Below are 18,664 nucleotides of genomic sequence, written 5' to 3'. Positions count from 1 at the left end.
GACATTGTGCAGGGACTATTTGACGAAATCATGAATATGTCAGAAATTTCTGTGATAGGAGACAAAGCTAATGGCAAAAAAATAATTAAAAAGGATGAATGATTCAAGCAAATTGTGTGAAGGTATAATATTATGTTCTGGTAATCCTTGAGGAAGTGCATTGTGAGCACCAAAACTCGATGATGTTATCCGTAATGAATGTGTTCCTAGATGCACATGAATCTACGTAAGACTCAACGAACTGAACCTCATACCTACTCGGAGTTTTTATAGACTCTGCTCCACCACCGCATTGAAAAAGGAAGAAAATAGTACAAGAGAAGAAAATATGTAATGAGTGCTGACCACAATTCGCCAGTTTCTATGTATGCATATGTACAATAATAAGAATAAAGGATATTGATACACACCTCAGAGGTGCTCTTATTTTTCGGCTAGCATCATGCCAGCCTGTGCTTCGTAAATTTGGATTATCAGCAAAACGAGGTCCAATCACATCCTCTCTACTAGACATAACTTCCCCACCACCTTTTGTTTGTTTTCTGTTAAAGAGAAATTCAACTTAATGATGATGTCAAGAAAATATCCAAAGAAAGTAGGGAAATATTAGTTGGAAAGATGAAAGTCGAAAATTAGTTTTCTACATGAAATAGAGAAAATAGAGAGTGAACCTTTCAATTTCTTGCAGTTTGAATAGTTTCTGGAATAATGGACGATCCCAGACATCTGGTTCATGATCAGAATGATCCGAAGTTGGGCTGGTCAAGCTATACTCCATTTTAGAGGAAAGATAAAGAAAGAGTCAATACGCTTGAATTTGGTTAGTTAACAGTTGGTGTCATGCTGAAAATAAAATCCCTAATTACCTCAAGCACTCCTCTTGCCTCCGTTCACAAAAGTCTCCTTTCGAGCTGCATCGCATCAATTGATGTGTGCCCAGCAGACTGGGGATAACGATGAATCCTGGAGGACGCTTGTAATCAGGTGGAAGAGGTTCAATTTTATCCAATGGAATGCCATCTTTATTCTTCCTCAAATTCTTATGCATGTCCTGGTTAAGCATGTGGACCTAAAAAGGAAGCATTTGTTTGAAGTCAGTATTTACTATCTCCTTTTTGGGTACCTTCTGGGAAAATGCAATCAATTCCAGTTGCTGATCTCTAGGTGTTAGGACTTTCTTCCTGGGTGGCGATGCATCGCCGTCTCCATTCCCGTTTACTTTGTAAAATTTCCTGATGAGCCTGTTTGACTCTTCGTCATTAAATCCCTCAGCTTCTAGCATTCTTTGCGCCTCGCTCTTGTTACGAGCAGTGTTCAGTATGTTTTTAGCCTTGGACTCCAGTTCTGGGCTCACCTTTTGCTTTCGAATTGTGTATCCTCGATAATCTATGAAAAAAGTCGTTTTATAATTGAAGCCCAAAATTTCAATTTTACGATCAAGGAAATACTTACAACTTTGGATGATAGTAGCAGCATCGTTCTTGTTCAAATTTTCCTTATTTTTCTTTTGTCTGATCCTTTGCTCCTTAGCCATGCGCTCACGCTCGATTCGCTCCAACTCCAGTCTCTCTCTTTCTCGGTCCTCCCTCAGTTCGCGTGCCTTCCTCCTGCTAAGCCAACCTCTAACATGCTTCTGCAATGTTATTGCAGACGTGTCCATTTGCTCCTTCGACTTCGCGAATCTCGATTTGGCTAACCAACGTCTGACACAAGCTTGAACCATAATTATCTTGCTAACTTGCTCCTCGTAAAGTTTGGCTAGGAATTCAACATGATAATATTTCAAGAAAACTTTGGTCTTCCCTAACGCCCAACCATCCAGTTTCAGGCGATTCAGGAGGAGTTTGCAGTTCTCACGGCTTGCTACGATTTTCTCGTTGAAACCGAAAGCGAGAAAACAGTAACGTTTCAGAAACTCTGCGAACGTGAAGCGGTGGCTAAATCCGGATTGGCGAATTCGAATTGTTTCTAAGACTCCGGTGTAACGGAGTTGTTTTAGGACTTTCGGAGCTTCAAAACATTTGGCTTTCTTCATGTCGTTTGGCTTGATGCATCGGACGAACTGAGGGGAACCTGCAACCATCTTCTGCAAGAGATCCATTAGAGAGTATCGGAAGTAGGTGGAGACGGTTTGTTGGGCTCGTGACTGAGAAGCGAGACCACCGGAGTTGTACCGTTCCTAAAATAAATACGGTATATGTGTCATCTAGTGTTGACACCAGCAGTAACTCAACTACCCACCTTTGTATCAACCTTAGCTAGATTTTGCCTCGAGATATTCACATCGTTCAAAGCATTATATAAGTTACCGGTTTTTGTGATAGGACACTGGAAAAGAAACCGGATCATGTCAAACTGACTTTGCCGGACTAGCTGTATAACTTCGGCTGGAAGGAAGTTCCGATTTTTTTCCAGGAATGAATTTGCGTGGTATATTACGCGTCCAGCGAAATGATGTACTGCAAAGCAGCAGGCATCTGACTTTGGCCGGACATAGTATTTAGATTTAATGTTGCTATGACATTTCTCTATGAAGCTTCGATCAGTAGCCCTGGGGAACCTGCTCTCCTCGTCCAATAGTGCAAGTAGTCCTAACGGTCGGCTGAGTAACATATCTAACACTGGTCGATTATCGGAAAACTCCACCATTTCCACAGGGACTCCCTCGGCTAAGTATTCCTGTGAGAATAAAGGATTACATCGTTTTGAAACATCGGCAAAAAGTTGAATAAAAACTTCAGATCAATATACGAACCTGTTGCTCCCAGGTGAATATATGTTGGTTGAAGTAGTACTGGATCTGTTCATTTGCAATATTTATACAAAGCTGCTCAAATGAATTTTTGGGGAAGTTTTCAAATCCAAAAATATCTAAAAGTCCCACCGAGAGTTGATCTTGACTGTAAAAGAGAGAAATTAGGCAAACCTCGAATCCAATAACACCGCAAACCTACGAATTTGGTCGATTGAATGCCAGCAGCAAATTAATCTGGTTCACAATCCAATCAAATAACCTTCCATAGAGTCCTTTAGCCATTGCATCGCGTGCCGCTACCGCTTCTTCAACAGTGTTATTTTTTGTGATAGTTTCCCCTCGGGTTACCACCGAGTTTGATGTTAGCGCATCCAGCAAATCGCATGCCTCTACTCCGAGGAGTTTTGACACCCTATGCACTGGAGCCAAGTTCATCACACGAGCCTTCGGATCAGTATTGTCATTAGAGTTGACCTCGACGAATTCCAAATCACCGAGGTTCAGAATGGCAGCTAATACCCGATTAACCGTGTCCAACTCATCATCGCGAAATCCCAGCAATTTGAAACTGGAGGTGAGTTGATGCCAACGCTCAATGTTCTTTGAAGTTGAAGTTTTCGTCGGAGCCAGATATTTGTGATGTTTCCGGAAAGACTGATCCAGATGGTAATCGGGCAATCGTTTTGCTGATTCAAGACCATCGTATAGGTAGTAGAAGATATGAAAATTACCTTCGCCTCTGAAAATGGGAGAACCAAGTGAATGTCCCGCCCTACAGTGAATTTTTGAAAAGACCTACTCAGCCTGTTGCACTACTCGACTTTGCTCGAGCAAATACACAGAAATCCGAGCGCCTGTAACTTTTCCGCCCCGAGTCATTGTCAAATCCAAATACTTCCCAAATCTGGAACTATTGGAATTGATACCAGTTCGTGCATTCCCAAAAGCCTCCATGATTGGATTGACTTGAAGGATTTGCTCTTCTAGGCAACGGTTCGGTGCCTGTGAGAAAATTTATGCATTACAAAGTTTAATGTCCGCAAGTCACTCATTCAGTCACGCTATCGGCACTATCTGAAGACGAATAAAAGGACTTACCTTCCCTAGATACACCAGCTGTTTCAGCAACAAATTTGCACTTTCCGTTTTGCCTGAACCGCTTTCACCTGAAATCACGATAGCTTGATTTTGTCTCTGATGCACCAATGCTTGGTGAGCAGCATCTGCTACGGCGAAAATGTGGGGCGGATTCTCAGAACGGATCTTTCCCATGTAACGTCTTTGATGCTGTGATGAATATAGCCCCAGATCACTAAAAGGATTCACAGCTACCAAAATATCACCAATGTATGTATATATTTGACCCCCATCGTATCTTCTCATGAGTTGTTCAACAATAGCCTTTTCTGACAACGAATCCAATGCGGCCAGATCATCCACATAAATCTTTTGAGGTTTCGACTTCCTATCCGACTTTAGTTTTCCATGTTTCGTTGTAACTTCAGCCTGTCGCGTCACACGACCCTCGTTTTTCTGCCGCAGAATTTCCACCTTCAGCTCTCGTTTTACTTTATCCTCGTACATTACCACGTTTTGTAAATATGGATGGCACAATAACTCCCGAGCGAAAGGACGCTGCTCCATATCCTTGACTAGGCAGACTGACACGAAGTCACTTAATAATGGGCTGAAATACTCAGGTCTTGCAAGTCTAGGTGGCGGATTACGAGGAATTTGAAAGAGAGCACGCATCGGATGTAGTTCGCAAAGGGGCGGTTCACCCTCTGCCAACTCAATAGCTGTTATCCCTACGGACCAAATATCGCATCTGGAATCATAAGATTGATCGAGTTGTTGCTCGCAAGCAATAACTTCAGGGGCCATCCAATATGGAGTCCCGACGCTAGTGTTTCTACGCGCTAATGTCGCCGCCAAATGAGAACTGACTCCAAAATCGACTAGTTTGACCTCAGCTGATTCTGTGAGGAGGATGTTATGACCTGTGGAGAAACAGAAAGAGGACATGAGTTTCATGCAGTGTGTCAATGGAATTAATATTTAAATATACCTTTTACATCCCGGTGCATACAATGATTCTGATGGAGAAAAACCAATGCCTTTACAGTCTCTCTGAGGATATAGGCAATATGTTGGTCTCCCAAGCGGCTCCCCTTTAACCGCAGTCCATGCACAAGATCTGTAACTGATCCTCCATTGCAAAGCTACGAATAAGAAAGCAGAACTATAGTTACCATTGATTATGTAGAGAGCAAATTATTTATAAGGATCTTCGGGGAAAATCTGCGGACTGAGGATCCCTCAATCGCTGAACAGGAATCTAGCTCCGGCGAAGCTTAGCCTGAACAACGAGGATTTAGGTTCGCGGTAATTCCCACTCCCATTGTGTTTGCAAATGTATGGTATATAAGGGAGTGTCTAGAATCTGTGAACCACTTCAGTCATGCTACTCCCAAGCCAGAGGTGAGGTAGCGCCTAGTGAGTTGCTTTTGTCCTGTACTTGTGCGCTCAGCCCAAAAGCACTCAAACCCTAATGGTCCATTGTAACCTATTCCCCCGTCTACCGGAATATCCTGGACTTGTTTATGTATCACAGGATTTACTGAATGTGATGCTCCCCGTTGCTACTAGAGCACATCAGCATCAAAAATCTTATGTGTGATGCGTCCTTAGGCTGGTCATTCACATAGAAAATGTTCCATGGATCGCACCCCAAAAAGGAAGGTCGTGAATTAAAAAAAAAAAATATAATCAATTGCTCTTCACTTGGCCCGGTCGGACTTTACGTGCAGACCGACTTAGAAACCTTGAAACCCTAAAAAAAAATTGGTTTATTTGCCCCTGATAACCTAAGATGGAAGGTCATTCTACGAAAACTAGAAAATTCGTTTTACATGGGAACTATCTCTTACGAATATAAAGTGATTATCTGAGTGACCGCTCCTTGCTTTATGCGGCGGTTTATTCGCGCCTGATAGAACTACGTGTTTAAAAACGAAACTACTGAACATTGTAAGACCAGGTGAGGCGGCTTCTCGTCCTGCCGAAAAATGCACAAGAGCTTTTGACGTAGGGAAGGTGTCAGGAAATAAGCAGACTAGCAGGAGCCATCGAATCCGAGCCCGCACGCTTAACGTTGGTACCCTCGCCAGTAAAGCCAGGGAATTTGCAGAAAATTTGATGGTCTGGTACCAAAGGCTGTTATATAAAATGCGAACGTAGATAAATGCCCTATAAACTCTATTTTGGTAACCTAAGCATTCAATTTCGTATCGGGATTATTATCTCTGAGAGCTTCCGCGACATCATTAGAAAAGTCAAATCATTCGATGATCTCTTTCGATTCAGCTGATTTTTACCGACTCAGCGTAACAGACAGATTGGTCCGACGCCAAGAAAGATAGTTTCTGGCAACTACACGACCCAAAGCCATATAACGTTCCTGAAGGTGCCTATATTTGTAGAGCGACTGACCTTGATGATCATGTCAAGCAATGAGGGTGGCAACGCATCGTTGATTTTGTTGATACGCCGGTCACGTCTTCCTACCTCATATCATAGCAACAATAAGATGTAGGTACCTCCCCTCCCTTTCCTTATCAACACAAAACAAAGTCATGACTATAAAACCACCACATTTCAATGTCGGCTGCTGATTCTGTGCATTAAACCGGCATTGACAGAAAGATTGAAGGCAGCGAAGTAGGGGTTCTTCCAGAAAAAAGCAAAATGATCTCACCCATGGGATTTCTAACCACCATCGTCGCTAAAATGCTTTCTAATTCATCAAATTACGAGCCTACAAGTCTACGATAAACTCGGCACTCAGGATGGCGAAATAGGCCCGTATCGTCAAAAGCCGACGCCAGTGCTTCCGGGATATCGAACATTTGAGCAATGTTAAGATGGTGAAAATATTTTGAGCTGATATCAGGGGAAGAATCAACCACTGCTTCCACTAGAAGAGTCAATCAAGCGGCAAAGCAACAGGACCTCAGCAGTAATGAGCTTTACAAATTAGAGTATTGGAATCCCCCCACTCTAGCTCAAGTTCTTCAGTCGAGTTATTGAGGAATCACCAAGAATTGAAGATACCGCAAATGAGCTCTTGAAAGCAAAGGGATAAGACTGAGCGTAAGTCCTTCAACCGAGTTGTGAGAAGAGTTATGAAATATTTTAGAAGGTGGACTCTAAACTGTCTAAGGGTGGGCTTGACATTTGCAACATGGATCAAATTAGTTTCAACCAGACCGACTTTGTCAAGAACTATTCTCGATTTAAAAAAGCTATTTGAGACTTATCTACTGGGCTCAAAGAGCAAAGTGTGGAGTTTGTAGGTAAATGAAAGTCATTCTGCATTTCTGCCCCTATTGATCAAGAAAGCTCCCATTGGCCACTCCTTTTTTGATGGGCAATGCCACAAGGAACCTCCAACATCAAGGCTACACTGCTCTATGCAGATGCTAGCTAACTAGATCTTAGACAACTTATCCAAACATGGAGCGATCACTCAAGCAACATGGTGTTGAACTAAATCTGGAGAAAATGGGAGTTTTCTAAGATTCGCCTTAATGAAGCCGATATGATTTTTGACAGCCGCCTGGCCTATTTCGAACCGAGCGAATATTTCAGACCGGTTGCCTTCCACTATCCACTATCCTTTCTTCAATTGATCTGTGTGTGTCCTATTAACTGCCACTTCTGGGTAAAGCAGTGCTAATACACTTGCTGTAGACGTAGTCTTCTTGAAATCAATGAAGAGTCGATAGAGTGATGATCTAAACACCGCTCAGTGTATCACGATCGTCAAGGATGGTTTAACATTTTTAATGGGTCGTAGCCCCTAGGAGCTGTCCCAGTAAGTAGTTCCGAACTTCTAGCAGCCATTATAGCTGCACTCTAGGTAAAAGCGTGGAGAAAGTTCCTCGGTGAAGAGCTGGTGACCGGTAGATTCGGCACACGCTGCAAGCCCCGGAATCATCGACAGCTCTCTCCCGACATCGATGCGATGATGTGAGTCTAATTCTGTTAAGGTGGCATCTGTGGCATGTATCAGGAGCTAGCCACTTTGAGACCCTGGTCGGCTTACGACCACTAATCCGGTATTAGCAGACCGCTTCGCCCTGAATGAGCATGTATCTGCCCAAGGATCCCATTCCAAACCAAAGCGGTCCAATCCCTCCCACACATTGCGCTGGTAATATTCCCATGAAAAATAAGAATAATAAAACTGCGGACATAGTAGGGAAGAAGAAAGAGTCGGCTACGTTCGGGCGCACCACGAAAATGTGTTACTTGCCTCAGCACTCAACAGGGGAAGCTTTTAGGACTAAATCACCCAACAACCCAGAAACTGGCAAGATGGCTTTGGGCATAAGCGAGTGGGAGCGCAATCGACAATCCTTGCAAGAGCCGAGGAGGAAAGGCTTATCAGAGAATGGACAGCAGTTGTGAAGTCCTACGGTATGCAACCTTCCTTCAGGAAAACACCAAAAAGGTCGTGAAAAACAGCCTGGTGGAACTAGAGGAACTCCCTCACCGTTTCAGAACAAACTGGGAAAAACGCGAAAAGAGGGAGGGAGGGAGGGGGAGGGAGGGGGAGGGAGGGGCGGATACGAATGGTGGAGCACCAAAGCAAAAAGTGATGGAAAGAAGGAGAACTATACCGTCAACTATGCTGATTAAATTGACACAGGGCAAGAACTTTGCAGAAGTTCTCAACAGGATTCGCTATACGATCAAGCCCGAAAACAGTGGAGAAGAAATATATGTCTCCAACACAGAAAACGTAGGGTGGCGTAGTCCTCTTTGAATAAGCTAGTAGAGTATATTCTGTAGGACAAGCGAGAGGATAGTGAGAGAAAATACTCTGGTTTCTAGCCTAGAGCCTGTATGCACTCTAGAAAGTCGAAATCTCTACGGACTTACAGGAAAAATCGAAATAAAAAAAGCCATCTGCAAATTTTCGAAGGCAAAACTAGCAACACCAGAAGAAACTTCTTAACAACGACGGGTAGCTGATACCAAGGGTTACAGATGTTTAGATTTTGAACACACATCCACAACCATCTGGGAGTCTGACTGGAGGGTTCCACACCCCAAATGAAGGCAGGTAGATCACAACACCGAATTTGGGTTCCGGATAGCACTCGACTTTCGGTTTTTGCTTAACGCGGAGGAACGGTTCTGTCTAACACCAGATGAAACGATGCAGGACTTTTGAACAAGACTTGAATATCTAGAGGACGCTTCCTTGGCCACGGAAAGCCGGATCCTGGTTGGGGGCGACTTCAGTGCTAAAGGTCGTGAATGGGCATACTTTACGCAGACTGCAGAGGGAAACGGATCCTGAAGGTAGTGGTGAGAACAGGGCTGCTTGCTAAAAGAGAAAATTTGCTGATCAGCAATGGCGAAGAAGACACTGAGCTGTTGTTCGTGTAGCAACCAATCTGTATGCTTGATACGGCCAGTAAAGTGCTCGAGAGAGCTCATCGGAAATAGACCCAGTGAAGTGATAAGTGCTGCTAGGGGCTTATACTGAGGACAATTAAATTTTCGAGCAGTGAGATCCATGGTGGAAAGAGTTAGGACGAGTAGTGCTTCTACGTTTGATTGCAAAAATGCCTTTAATTCCGTAAAATAGAAAGACATACTAGGCAAACTAGAAAATTCGTTTCATATGTGAACTATTTCTTACCGATATAGAGTGACTATCTTAGTGGCCGACCCCTGCTCTATGAGCAGCTAGAGGGCCAAAGGAGGATGGAGATCAAGTTGGAGGCAGCGTAGGAATCCAGCCTAGGGCACATATAACGCCTTTTACGATACTTTACAAGGACTCGACATACCAAAAAAATTGCGGCTGGTCGCATATGCAAATTATATTGGCACACCTGTTGCCGGACTGGTTGTTGAATAGACGCAAAACAGACTTTACAGATTGACACGACGGATAAGCGCGTGGATGACTGCCCCTGGCTTTAGCATTGCGTTACCGTCAATTATCTCGAAAGGAACGAGGGAGAGAGAACATCGCTATTCTGACCGACAGTCAAACTCCTCCCAAAGCACTTAGATGCAATCAGTTGAACTCTAGACTGGAATGGGAGTGACTTAATAGACTGAATATGCTTGGCACGTTTAATAAGGTCTGGATACTCTTGCTTCCAGGCCACATTGAGCTGATCAGGAAAGGAGCAGGAATGCAACTATAGGCTCCTGAACCCTGCTGAGGAATCGAAAATGGGCTCAGGACTACAACACAGAACAATGAATGGAAATCGCTGAGAGAACTCTACTCGGCGAGGCTAACAGGAATAGAATAGTTCAGTGTGCTCGTGCGAGGATACGAATCGAAAGACTCGAAAGATTGTTTAGGCGTCATCAAAAAGATTCACTCCGGATTCTAGTAGGTATCACTGGTTATTGTAGGCTAAATTATCACCTAGGGAAGCTAGCAGTATTTACAAACACTGTGTGCAGATTCTGTGAGGCGAGTGACAAAACCTGTTCTTGGACTTCTTCTGGAATGTAGTAAACTTCCCTTGACAGGGAAAACCCCAAACAATCATCACGACTGATATCTAGCTCCAAGTTCGTAGTAACGTTCAAACCAACGACCAACCAGCGTTATCGACGTTAAGCCGGCTACTTGCAAAGCTTGGGGTCCTACATCTAGCAATCAGTGAAAAATAGTCAATCCTGCTCTATGGCTTAATTCTATTGAGCAAGTGCAGAAATGGGGAGTGTATCGAAACTAACTGTGATGGTGATCACGGGAGTAATCTCCTTTGCCCTCCTTGCCAAAAAACGTAAATCCATCTACAAACGCAGGCGAAAGAAAAATCAAAAGAGATTGATCCGCAGAGTGTTAATCGATCCAAATTGAAAACCAGTCTGTTCTGTGGACTAAGCTTTCTTCTTCTTTTTCTTCAGCCTTTGTCCCGTTCACAAGCGGGGTCGTGATCGGTTTCGCCATCCAGCGTATCAAGCCACCGTTGCTTAGGTCTGCCTTTTGGTCGTTTACCATCGACTTCGATGTTCAGACCAATCTTTGCAAGTGAATTCTCGTTTGCACGAATTGCGTGACCATACCATCGAAGACGCCTCTCTCGCAACTTTTCAACGATGGGTGCAACCCCCTAACGATCGCGGATATCCTCATTTCGGATGTGATCTAAACGTGTGACGCCACTAGTCCAACGTAGCATCTTCGTCTCCATTACCGCAAGACGCCGTTCATTGTCTTTTTTGGTCGGCCAACACTCAGAACCATAGAAAGCGACTGGACGGACGACATTGCGGTAAATTTTAGATTTGAGACGTTCGTTGATACGTCGATCACAAAGGACACCAGTTGTGGAACGCCACTTCATCCAGGTTGCGTTAATGCGTGAAGCAATTTCATAACGCAGCTCTCCATTGGCTGATAGCGTTGACCCGAGGTATTTAAATCGCTCAGTTCTGGGTAGATCACTGCCGCTGATAGTGATTGTGCCTGTTTCATGGGGATCGGTCGTCAAAAATTCAGTTTTGTTTAAATTCAATCTGAGACCGTGTTGCATGAGGCCATCATTCCATTTTTAAACAAGTTGCTCGAGATCATTTCTGCTATCAGATGCTAGGAAAACATCATCTGCATAAAGCAGATAGGGCGCTGGACGTTGGATATCCCGTGTGACGGTGTCCATAACAAGGACAAAGAGGAGTGGTGAGAGGGCACTTCCTTGATGAACTCCAACAGAGACACGAAGCGGTTTTGATACACCCGCCATACTTCGAACTTTACTTTTCGGGTCGTGGTAGAGCAATTGAACCCAGCGCACGAGTTCTTCTGGCACGAAGCGTTGTCGTAGAGCATACCAGATGAGTTCGTGTGGTACACGGTCAAACGGTTTCTCTAGATCCAGAAAGGCAATGTAAAGAGGGCAATGCTTCTCACGGTGTTTCTCCATGAGTAACCGCGCAACGTGTATTGCGTCAGTAGTTCCGCAGTTCTTGACAAATCCGGCTTGATTCACGGTTATTTCAACGATTTCGCGAATACGGTTGTCAAGAATGCGTTCAAAAATCTTCATGGTATGGGAAAGTAACCGGATCGGACGGTAATCGAACATTCTGCTGGGCTACCTTTCTTTTTCCATATTGGAACAGTGGTACTTTCTTGCCAGTCAGATGGTGTTCTTCCTTCCTGAATAACCCGGTTAAAGAATTCACTGAGCCACAGTGTTGGGTCCCAGCTCTTCGCTTTCCAGAGCTCAGATGCGATGCCGTCAGGTCCTGTTGCTTTCCCCGATTTCATTTGTTTTATTGCCTCCTCCACTTCAGTTGCGCTGACTGGTGGAACTGCTCCAAATGTCGGCAATGATTGTGGAAGTGGAGGATGAGCAAATTCTTCAGTTGAAATCTGCTGGAAGTATTCTCACCATCTATCCGTTGTGGCTCGACGGTTGGTAAGCAAAGTACCGTTCTTGTCATTAACACAACAGAAGTGTTCGATATCCTGTGTGCGTTCATCACGGCTTTTAGCAAGTCGATACAGATCTCTCTCGCCATCCCGAGTGTCCAGTTTATCGTAAAGATTTTTTAAATGTTTCGCTCGGGTGACAGCGACCGCTTTCTTTGCTTCCCGGTTGGCATTCTTATAAATTTGCCAATTAGCAGGCGTTTTATCGTCGAGAAATTTGTGGTAGAAGCGTTTCTTTTCAGGGACCTTCATTTCAACATCATCATTCCAAAGCCAAGTGTCTCGGTTGATGTATCGCTTACCCGGCTTGGTGACCCCGAGAGTTGCAGAGGCCACTTTGTGGATCGTGTCTTTCATTTGGTTCCATAATTCTTCTATAATACATTCGTAATGGTCGGCAATCGTATGAATGAGATCGTTTCTTCTTTCTTCTCACCAAATCGCCACCATTTAATGTGCGGCGGGCCAGTGCGTTCCTCACGCCGTTTTATGGGTGGCTTAATTCGCAGGACAGCAATCAACGGCCGATGTTGAGGTGCGATGGTCTCGTAGGGAACGACTTTGCAATCAGTGACAGTGGTAAAATGTTGGCGTCTTATGAGAATATAGTCGATTTGCGTTTTATTGTTCCCACTATAAAATGTGGGAAGATGGGACAATCGTTTGATGAACCATGTGCTCATAAGTACAAGGTCATGGGTGTCCGCAAAATCGATTATACGCTCGCCACCTTTATTGCGCGCTCCGAACCCCTTTCCCCCATGGCGCCTGTTACCGTCTGCCTTTTCACCCACATGACCATTAAGGTCGCCGACAATGATTATGTAATCATCAGCAGGCACGTGACAAGTCTTTTCATCGAGAAGTTGCCAGAAGGCATCTTTCTCGGCATCAGGTCGACCTGTCTGTGGTGCATACGCAGTGAAGAAGTGAATAGTACGATCAGCTGATATAATGATGAGCTTCATCAGCCGATCATCAAATCGTTCGACTTCTTTAATGGCATCACGGAAACCCTCTGAGATGGCAATGCCAACACCATATTGAGTGTGTGGGTTACCAAAATAGAGAAGTTTGTAGCCATTTTTACCGCGTTCGCGTTCAATGTCGCAGCTCTTGGAACCAGACCATCGGGTTTCTTGCAGAGCGCGGATGTCAATGCACCTTTTCCGAAGGGCTCTTGCGAATTCCTCGGTCTTTCCAGTTAGGGTACCAACATTTAGCGTGCAGACACGTATTTGTTTCGTTGTTCGTTGTGTGCGGACTAACTTGCTTACGTCCTGACACCGTCCATGCGTCAAGAACCCTTGCCCATTTCTCGACAGGACCGGGGCCCGTCCTGCCGCGTCGACTGAGGTGGACGCCCTAGCATTTCTCCGAGGCCTGTGACTTAATCCGATCATCATGTTTGTAACGACATTCTATGCATTTTCTTGGTCGACCTGTCGCGGGGCCTGTCACCAAGAGAGATCAGGTAGGATTTAGCATAGTAGAATAACTTCAACTATACTCTATTTATCTCTTTCCCTGATCTCAGCATTTTATTTTTGTTTTACTGAGGATAGTACAGAGTACGTTGCCTCAAACCCTCCTCCTTTACCTGGGCTTGGGACCAGCATACTATGTTAATAGAGAAGTAGTCGTGCCAAGTGATGTGATTGTCGGAGCGAGAACGGCAAATTCAGCACACTGCAGAGATTCTGTTCCTAAAAGAGGCCCAGAGGAATTCACTGAAACTAGATGGCTTTGGGCGATAAGCCAGAGCCGAGGATTTCAAGATTTTTCCTTCAGTTTTGCTGATTAAAGTGACGGAAGTCAAAATCGAGCCCGACAATAGGGGAGCGGAAATGCCTTCAACATAAAAAACAAAGGGTGGAACAGTCCTCCTTGAATTAGCTGGGCATATTCTGTGGGACGGTCAAGGGAGGAGGGGAAGAAAGCTCTGGTTTCTAGCCTAGAACATTTGTGCTCTCTAAAAAACTGAAATCTCGACTTTCTTACAGAATAGAGCGAAATATAATAGAAGAGCCCTTAATTGTGAATGTCCAGATAAGTATCATCTCTGCGAATTTCCGAAGTCAAAACTCGCTGCGGTGGAAGTTTCCGGGCAAGAAGAAACTTCTTAACAGCGGGAAAATCGGAATTGGATGGGTAGTATGTATGGGAAAAATTCGGTAGCCCCGACTAAGTGTTATAAATCCTTAGAATATGAGGACACAACCTGCCGAGGATTTGACAGGAAGGCACCATGCTACATATGTGGGCAGGTCAGCTGGTCTAGTTCTTATCATCGAACATTGCGAGAAGAAAGACTCAGTTTCACGGAATCTCGACATAGCAGGTTGCGCTGCCATCCAGGTTCGGGACGGCACTCAACTTAGAATTCTTGAAGGGTTTGTCTGGATTCGGTTTTTACGGTTAGGGTTTAGAGTAACGTTTTTCAGCGTCTACCAAACACCGAATGAGACGATGCCAACCCTTTGAAGTAGGCTTAATAATCTGAAGGACGCTGCTCTAGTCAAGGAAGGGCGGATCTTGGTTGGGGGTGACTTCAATATCAGGACGCTTTAATGGGGCGTGCTTCCATAGACTCCAGAGGAATGCACATCCTAGAAGCCGCGTCGAGAACAGACATGCTTGCATCAAAAATGGCAATTTTTCTTCCCCCTACAAAATGGTGAGACTTGCACAGACCACGGAAAGGAGACACTGAGCTGCTTTCCGCATATCGACCACTATATATGATTGATAGAGCTCATCCGGAGTGGACGCACTAAAGCAATGGATGCTGCTAGGGATTTATTTCCAGAACAGTTCGGTTTCAGAGCAGAGAAATCCATAGTGGATGCTTTCATGGGGTTCGTGGATCGAGCTGAGGCGAGTAGTGTTCCTGGTAACATTCGATTGCAGAAATTACTTTAATTTCCTAAGTTGGAAAGACATTCTAGGATCGTGGATCAAGCTGAGACGAGTAGTGCTTTTCGTAAGGTTCGATATCCGAAATTACTTTAATATCCTAAGATGGAAGGACATTCTAGGAAAGCTAGAAAATTCGTTCTAATGCGGGCTATCTCTTACGGACATAAAGTGATTTTCTGAGTGACCATTCCTATGGGGCCAAAGGAAGGTGAAGATCACGCTGAAGGTAGCACCCTAGGGCTGGACGTCGGGAACGCTTTTTACGATGCTTAGGCTTCACATACCAAAAGAGTTGCGCATGGTCGATTATGCAATGATATTGCGGCACATATTGCCAAACGCTCTGTTGGACTGAGGCGAAGCAGACTTTGCATATTGATGCAACGGGTAAGCGAGTGGATGACTGCTCATATCGAGCTGGCCAAGAAAGGAGCAAGTACGCATCCATTTGGTTGATGACTACAAAGCTGAAGAATCAAGAGAAATGACTGAGAGTACTGTACTGGGCACGCTTAACCGGATTGGAATAGTCCCGCGTGCTCGTGGGGGATACGAATTCAAGCACTCGAAGGATTATTTAAACATTGCCAAGAAGAGGCTTCGGGTTATAGTAGGAATTTTCACTGGCTATTGCAGGCCAAATTACCAACTGGGGAAGAGTGACGACACCTCCACCCATGTTCTTGGACAGTGTGCGGCAGTTGTGCAGGCTGTGGGAATATTTAACACATTGAAATTGCTGGCACTTATATGCTTCTTCGACATAGTATAGTTAATAGGTGGACTATGACATGGCAATCATAATTCTTCTAGGATGCAGTGCAAGTTTCGTTGACCAGCCATGCTTTGGAAAAAACCGAATTGATCACCAAGAACCTGCGTTTCATGTAGTCTCCAAGAAACGTCGAAACCAATGGGTAAGTACCTTGGATCGACGGTTGATTCGATTATGAGTTTTTTCGGCCTCAAGCTGGCAAAGGTTGGGGTCCTACATCGAGCAGTATGGGAAAACGCTCTATGGTGCGGAGATATAGGCTGATACTTTTGACAAGGAGGTGTATGGTAAGCCCATTGCGTGTAGAGATGGGAAGCTTTGCGGATGGCGTTTGCACTGCGCACTGTCCGTTGCTTTTCTTGTTGAAGAACGTAAATTCATCCACAAACGCAAGGGAGAAGACTCAAGAAAAGTGGTTGCTTCTTGGTTCTTTTGGGAAAACGAGTGAAGAGGTAGACTGCACTCCTTACTCAGCTTTTAAGCGGGCATGGAAGTTTTCAGTTTTACTTGTACAAGATCGGGAAAACACGATCCCGACTGTGTATTCTGCAATGGAGGCAACGTCGATCACAATTTTAATTCCTATGAAAGGAAGGGTGCAATTCGTCAAAAACAGGGAGATACTGAGGAACGCTGTGAATTGGAGTCATGTTGTGAATAAGATACAGCTCAACCAGTGGAGTGACCGGTTAGCGGGGGCTCTTTGAGCTAACAATTCCCCCCCCCCCCCCCCGTTTACAGAAGAAATTCCCTAACTTGAATAATCCGAAGGATATCAATAGATGCGAGAGGATCCAAATCGAGAACCAGCCAACCTCTGTGAACTAAGGTTTCGAGATATTCTTCGATGCGTTCTAGGATTATTTTGATTATCATGGTTACGGCGGCAGGATGCACCCAAATTCTCTGCGAGTTGTCGCAATTGTACCCGTCTTCCGCTCATTTGGAAAGATCTCAGGTTTCTAGATTTACCAATGAGCCGAAGTAGTGGTGGGGTTGAAACTGCAGGGGCTGCACGGAATAGTTCTATTGAAAAAGCGTCAAGAGTAGGCACTTTAATCCGCTTTAGTGCTTTGATGGCAAAGAAATTTTTTAATTAAACTCGCAGTGGCTTACTACTATCATTGATTTTTTCTTAAATAAATGGGAAAAAACGAAATAAATATATAAAGAAGTGGTTATTTACCTAGTACCGATATTTCGATAGGTGACCATTGTTTTAGTGACATAAACGCGTCTGAAAGGGTTACAAGCGTGACCGATATGGAATTGCGTCTACATATTTTATATATATACTGGAAAAGTTGCGAGATAAGCGCTTTCAATGGAACGGCCATGTCAGCCACCCTCATAATAACTTTTCAACTGAAATTGACCTGAACATCCAAACTGATAGGAAAGGACCCATAGGCTGACTGTATGTAAGTGTCCAAGGACCGTTGACAAAGGGTAGAAGTATTAAACCCCAACCAGGCAAGCATACCCCGCTATCGAATGGTGTAAGGCCAGAGGAGGAAATAAAAATCCTTCATAATTCCTGTATTTTCCCCAAATGTTATGGTAATGGGTTGGTCTAAAGAAAAATGGTGTGTGGAAAATTTTATTTATTTAATTATTTAATTTAACGTTCCTTAAAAAAACAAACAGAGTAAACTCTATTTGCTTATTGTTCTCAGGAGGAGGAAAAAGCAATAAAGTTGTGGGAGGTCGTTAATAAAAAATAAAAATAACAAAGGGTTCAGAATAGATCCCTGTGGGACGCCTGAAGAGGGGGCGAAGGAGCGGGAAGTCCAGCCGTCAAAAGAGACGCGGCGGCAACGTTTGGAAAGGTAAGAGCACATAAAATAAGTGGTATTGGAACGTTTAAAGATGAGAGGTTGGATATAAGCATCTTGTGATTTATAGTGTCGAAGGCTTTATCGAAATCAGTGAAAATGGTATGTACTTCATGCCGTGAATTTAGACATTTGGCGATAAAGTTGGAAGAGTCAAACAGGTTGGAGGCAGTGAACCTGCGCTTAACAAAGTCGTGCTGCTCTTTCACTATGTGATGGCCAAAGTAGGCGGATAACCAGTCGCTGACATGTTTCCAAGATGTAGGGACAGGAGGAGAGAAAGGAAATGGGACGGTAATTCTCGGCAAGCGTACGATCGCCACTTTTGTGTATGGGGATGATGAGAGAAATGGAGAACCAGACAAAATTGGATCGATTTTAGGATGCTTGATAAATTAGATTTTCAGGATATATCCATCAGGCAAGAGAAAGAACTAACAAGTATCTTTTTCCGGTTTCTAAAAACGTTGGCCCATTTATTTTTGCCTTGTTTGACCCCAGCTCAAGATGCTGCTATTGACTGACAATCCCCATCAATGTGCTATCATTGGGAGAATAAATGTTGTCTTCACATCAGGAAATATAAACTCGCCAGCTCCAATATGATAAAGGAGTTGGCTCGCTATTTCCCATCAACTTATCAGTATCTTCTGTTCCTTGAAAGATTTTTCAATGCCTCTCATGCGAGATTATCAGTCGTTCCAACACTCCTAACGAGCACACATAGTGGTGTATTTTGAATTGTTAGAAATTGTTATTAATTTCTAACTTTTATCAAACACTTATCCATATACCGTACACGTAAGTATGCCTGTATTTCAGATTATCAGCGTAAATCAATACATCCGTTTACTGAACCTGCAAATTTAATAGCCACCATCAAAAATTCACAAGCT

At 44.0% G+C, this 18,664-nt stretch overlaps 1 protein-coding gene across 1 annotated transcript in view; it reads right to left on the bottom strand.

Moving 5' to 3' along the window:
* Positions 1-18,664, bottom strand: part of LOC119654331 (myosin-IIIb-like) — a 201,677-nt gene that overhangs the window by 7,968 nt on the left and 175,045 nt on the right. Inside the window, exons 4-15 of the mRNA XM_038059662.1 lie at positions 4,824-4,977; positions 3,854-4,755; positions 3,555-3,757; positions 2,955-3,494; positions 2,756-2,900; positions 2,242-2,679; positions 1,453-2,179; positions 1,124-1,386; positions 867-1,069; positions 672-767; positions 411-542; positions 259-276 (exon numbers count right to left, since the gene is read on the bottom strand). Of these exons, the coding sequence (XP_037915590.1) occupies positions 259-276; positions 411-542; positions 672-767; positions 867-1,069; positions 1,124-1,386; positions 1,453-2,179; positions 2,242-2,679; positions 2,756-2,900; positions 2,955-3,494; positions 3,555-3,757; positions 3,854-4,755; positions 4,824-4,977 (3,821 nt within the window). The remainder of the gene's footprint in view (positions 1-258; positions 277-410; positions 543-671; positions 768-866; positions 1,070-1,123; positions 1,387-1,452; positions 2,180-2,241; positions 2,680-2,755; positions 2,901-2,954; positions 3,495-3,554; positions 3,758-3,853; positions 4,756-4,823; positions 4,978-18,664) is intronic.

This window comes from Hermetia illucens, chromosome 4 (assembly GCF_905115235.1).
Source record: "Hermetia illucens chromosome 4, iHerIll2.2.curated.20191125, whole genome shotgun sequence".
Taxonomy (NCBI): Eukaryota; Metazoa; Arthropoda; class Insecta; order Diptera; family Stratiomyidae; genus Hermetia; species Hermetia illucens.
Note: the sequence above shows the minus strand (reverse complement) of the source record. Positions and strands in the feature narration are given on the sequence as shown.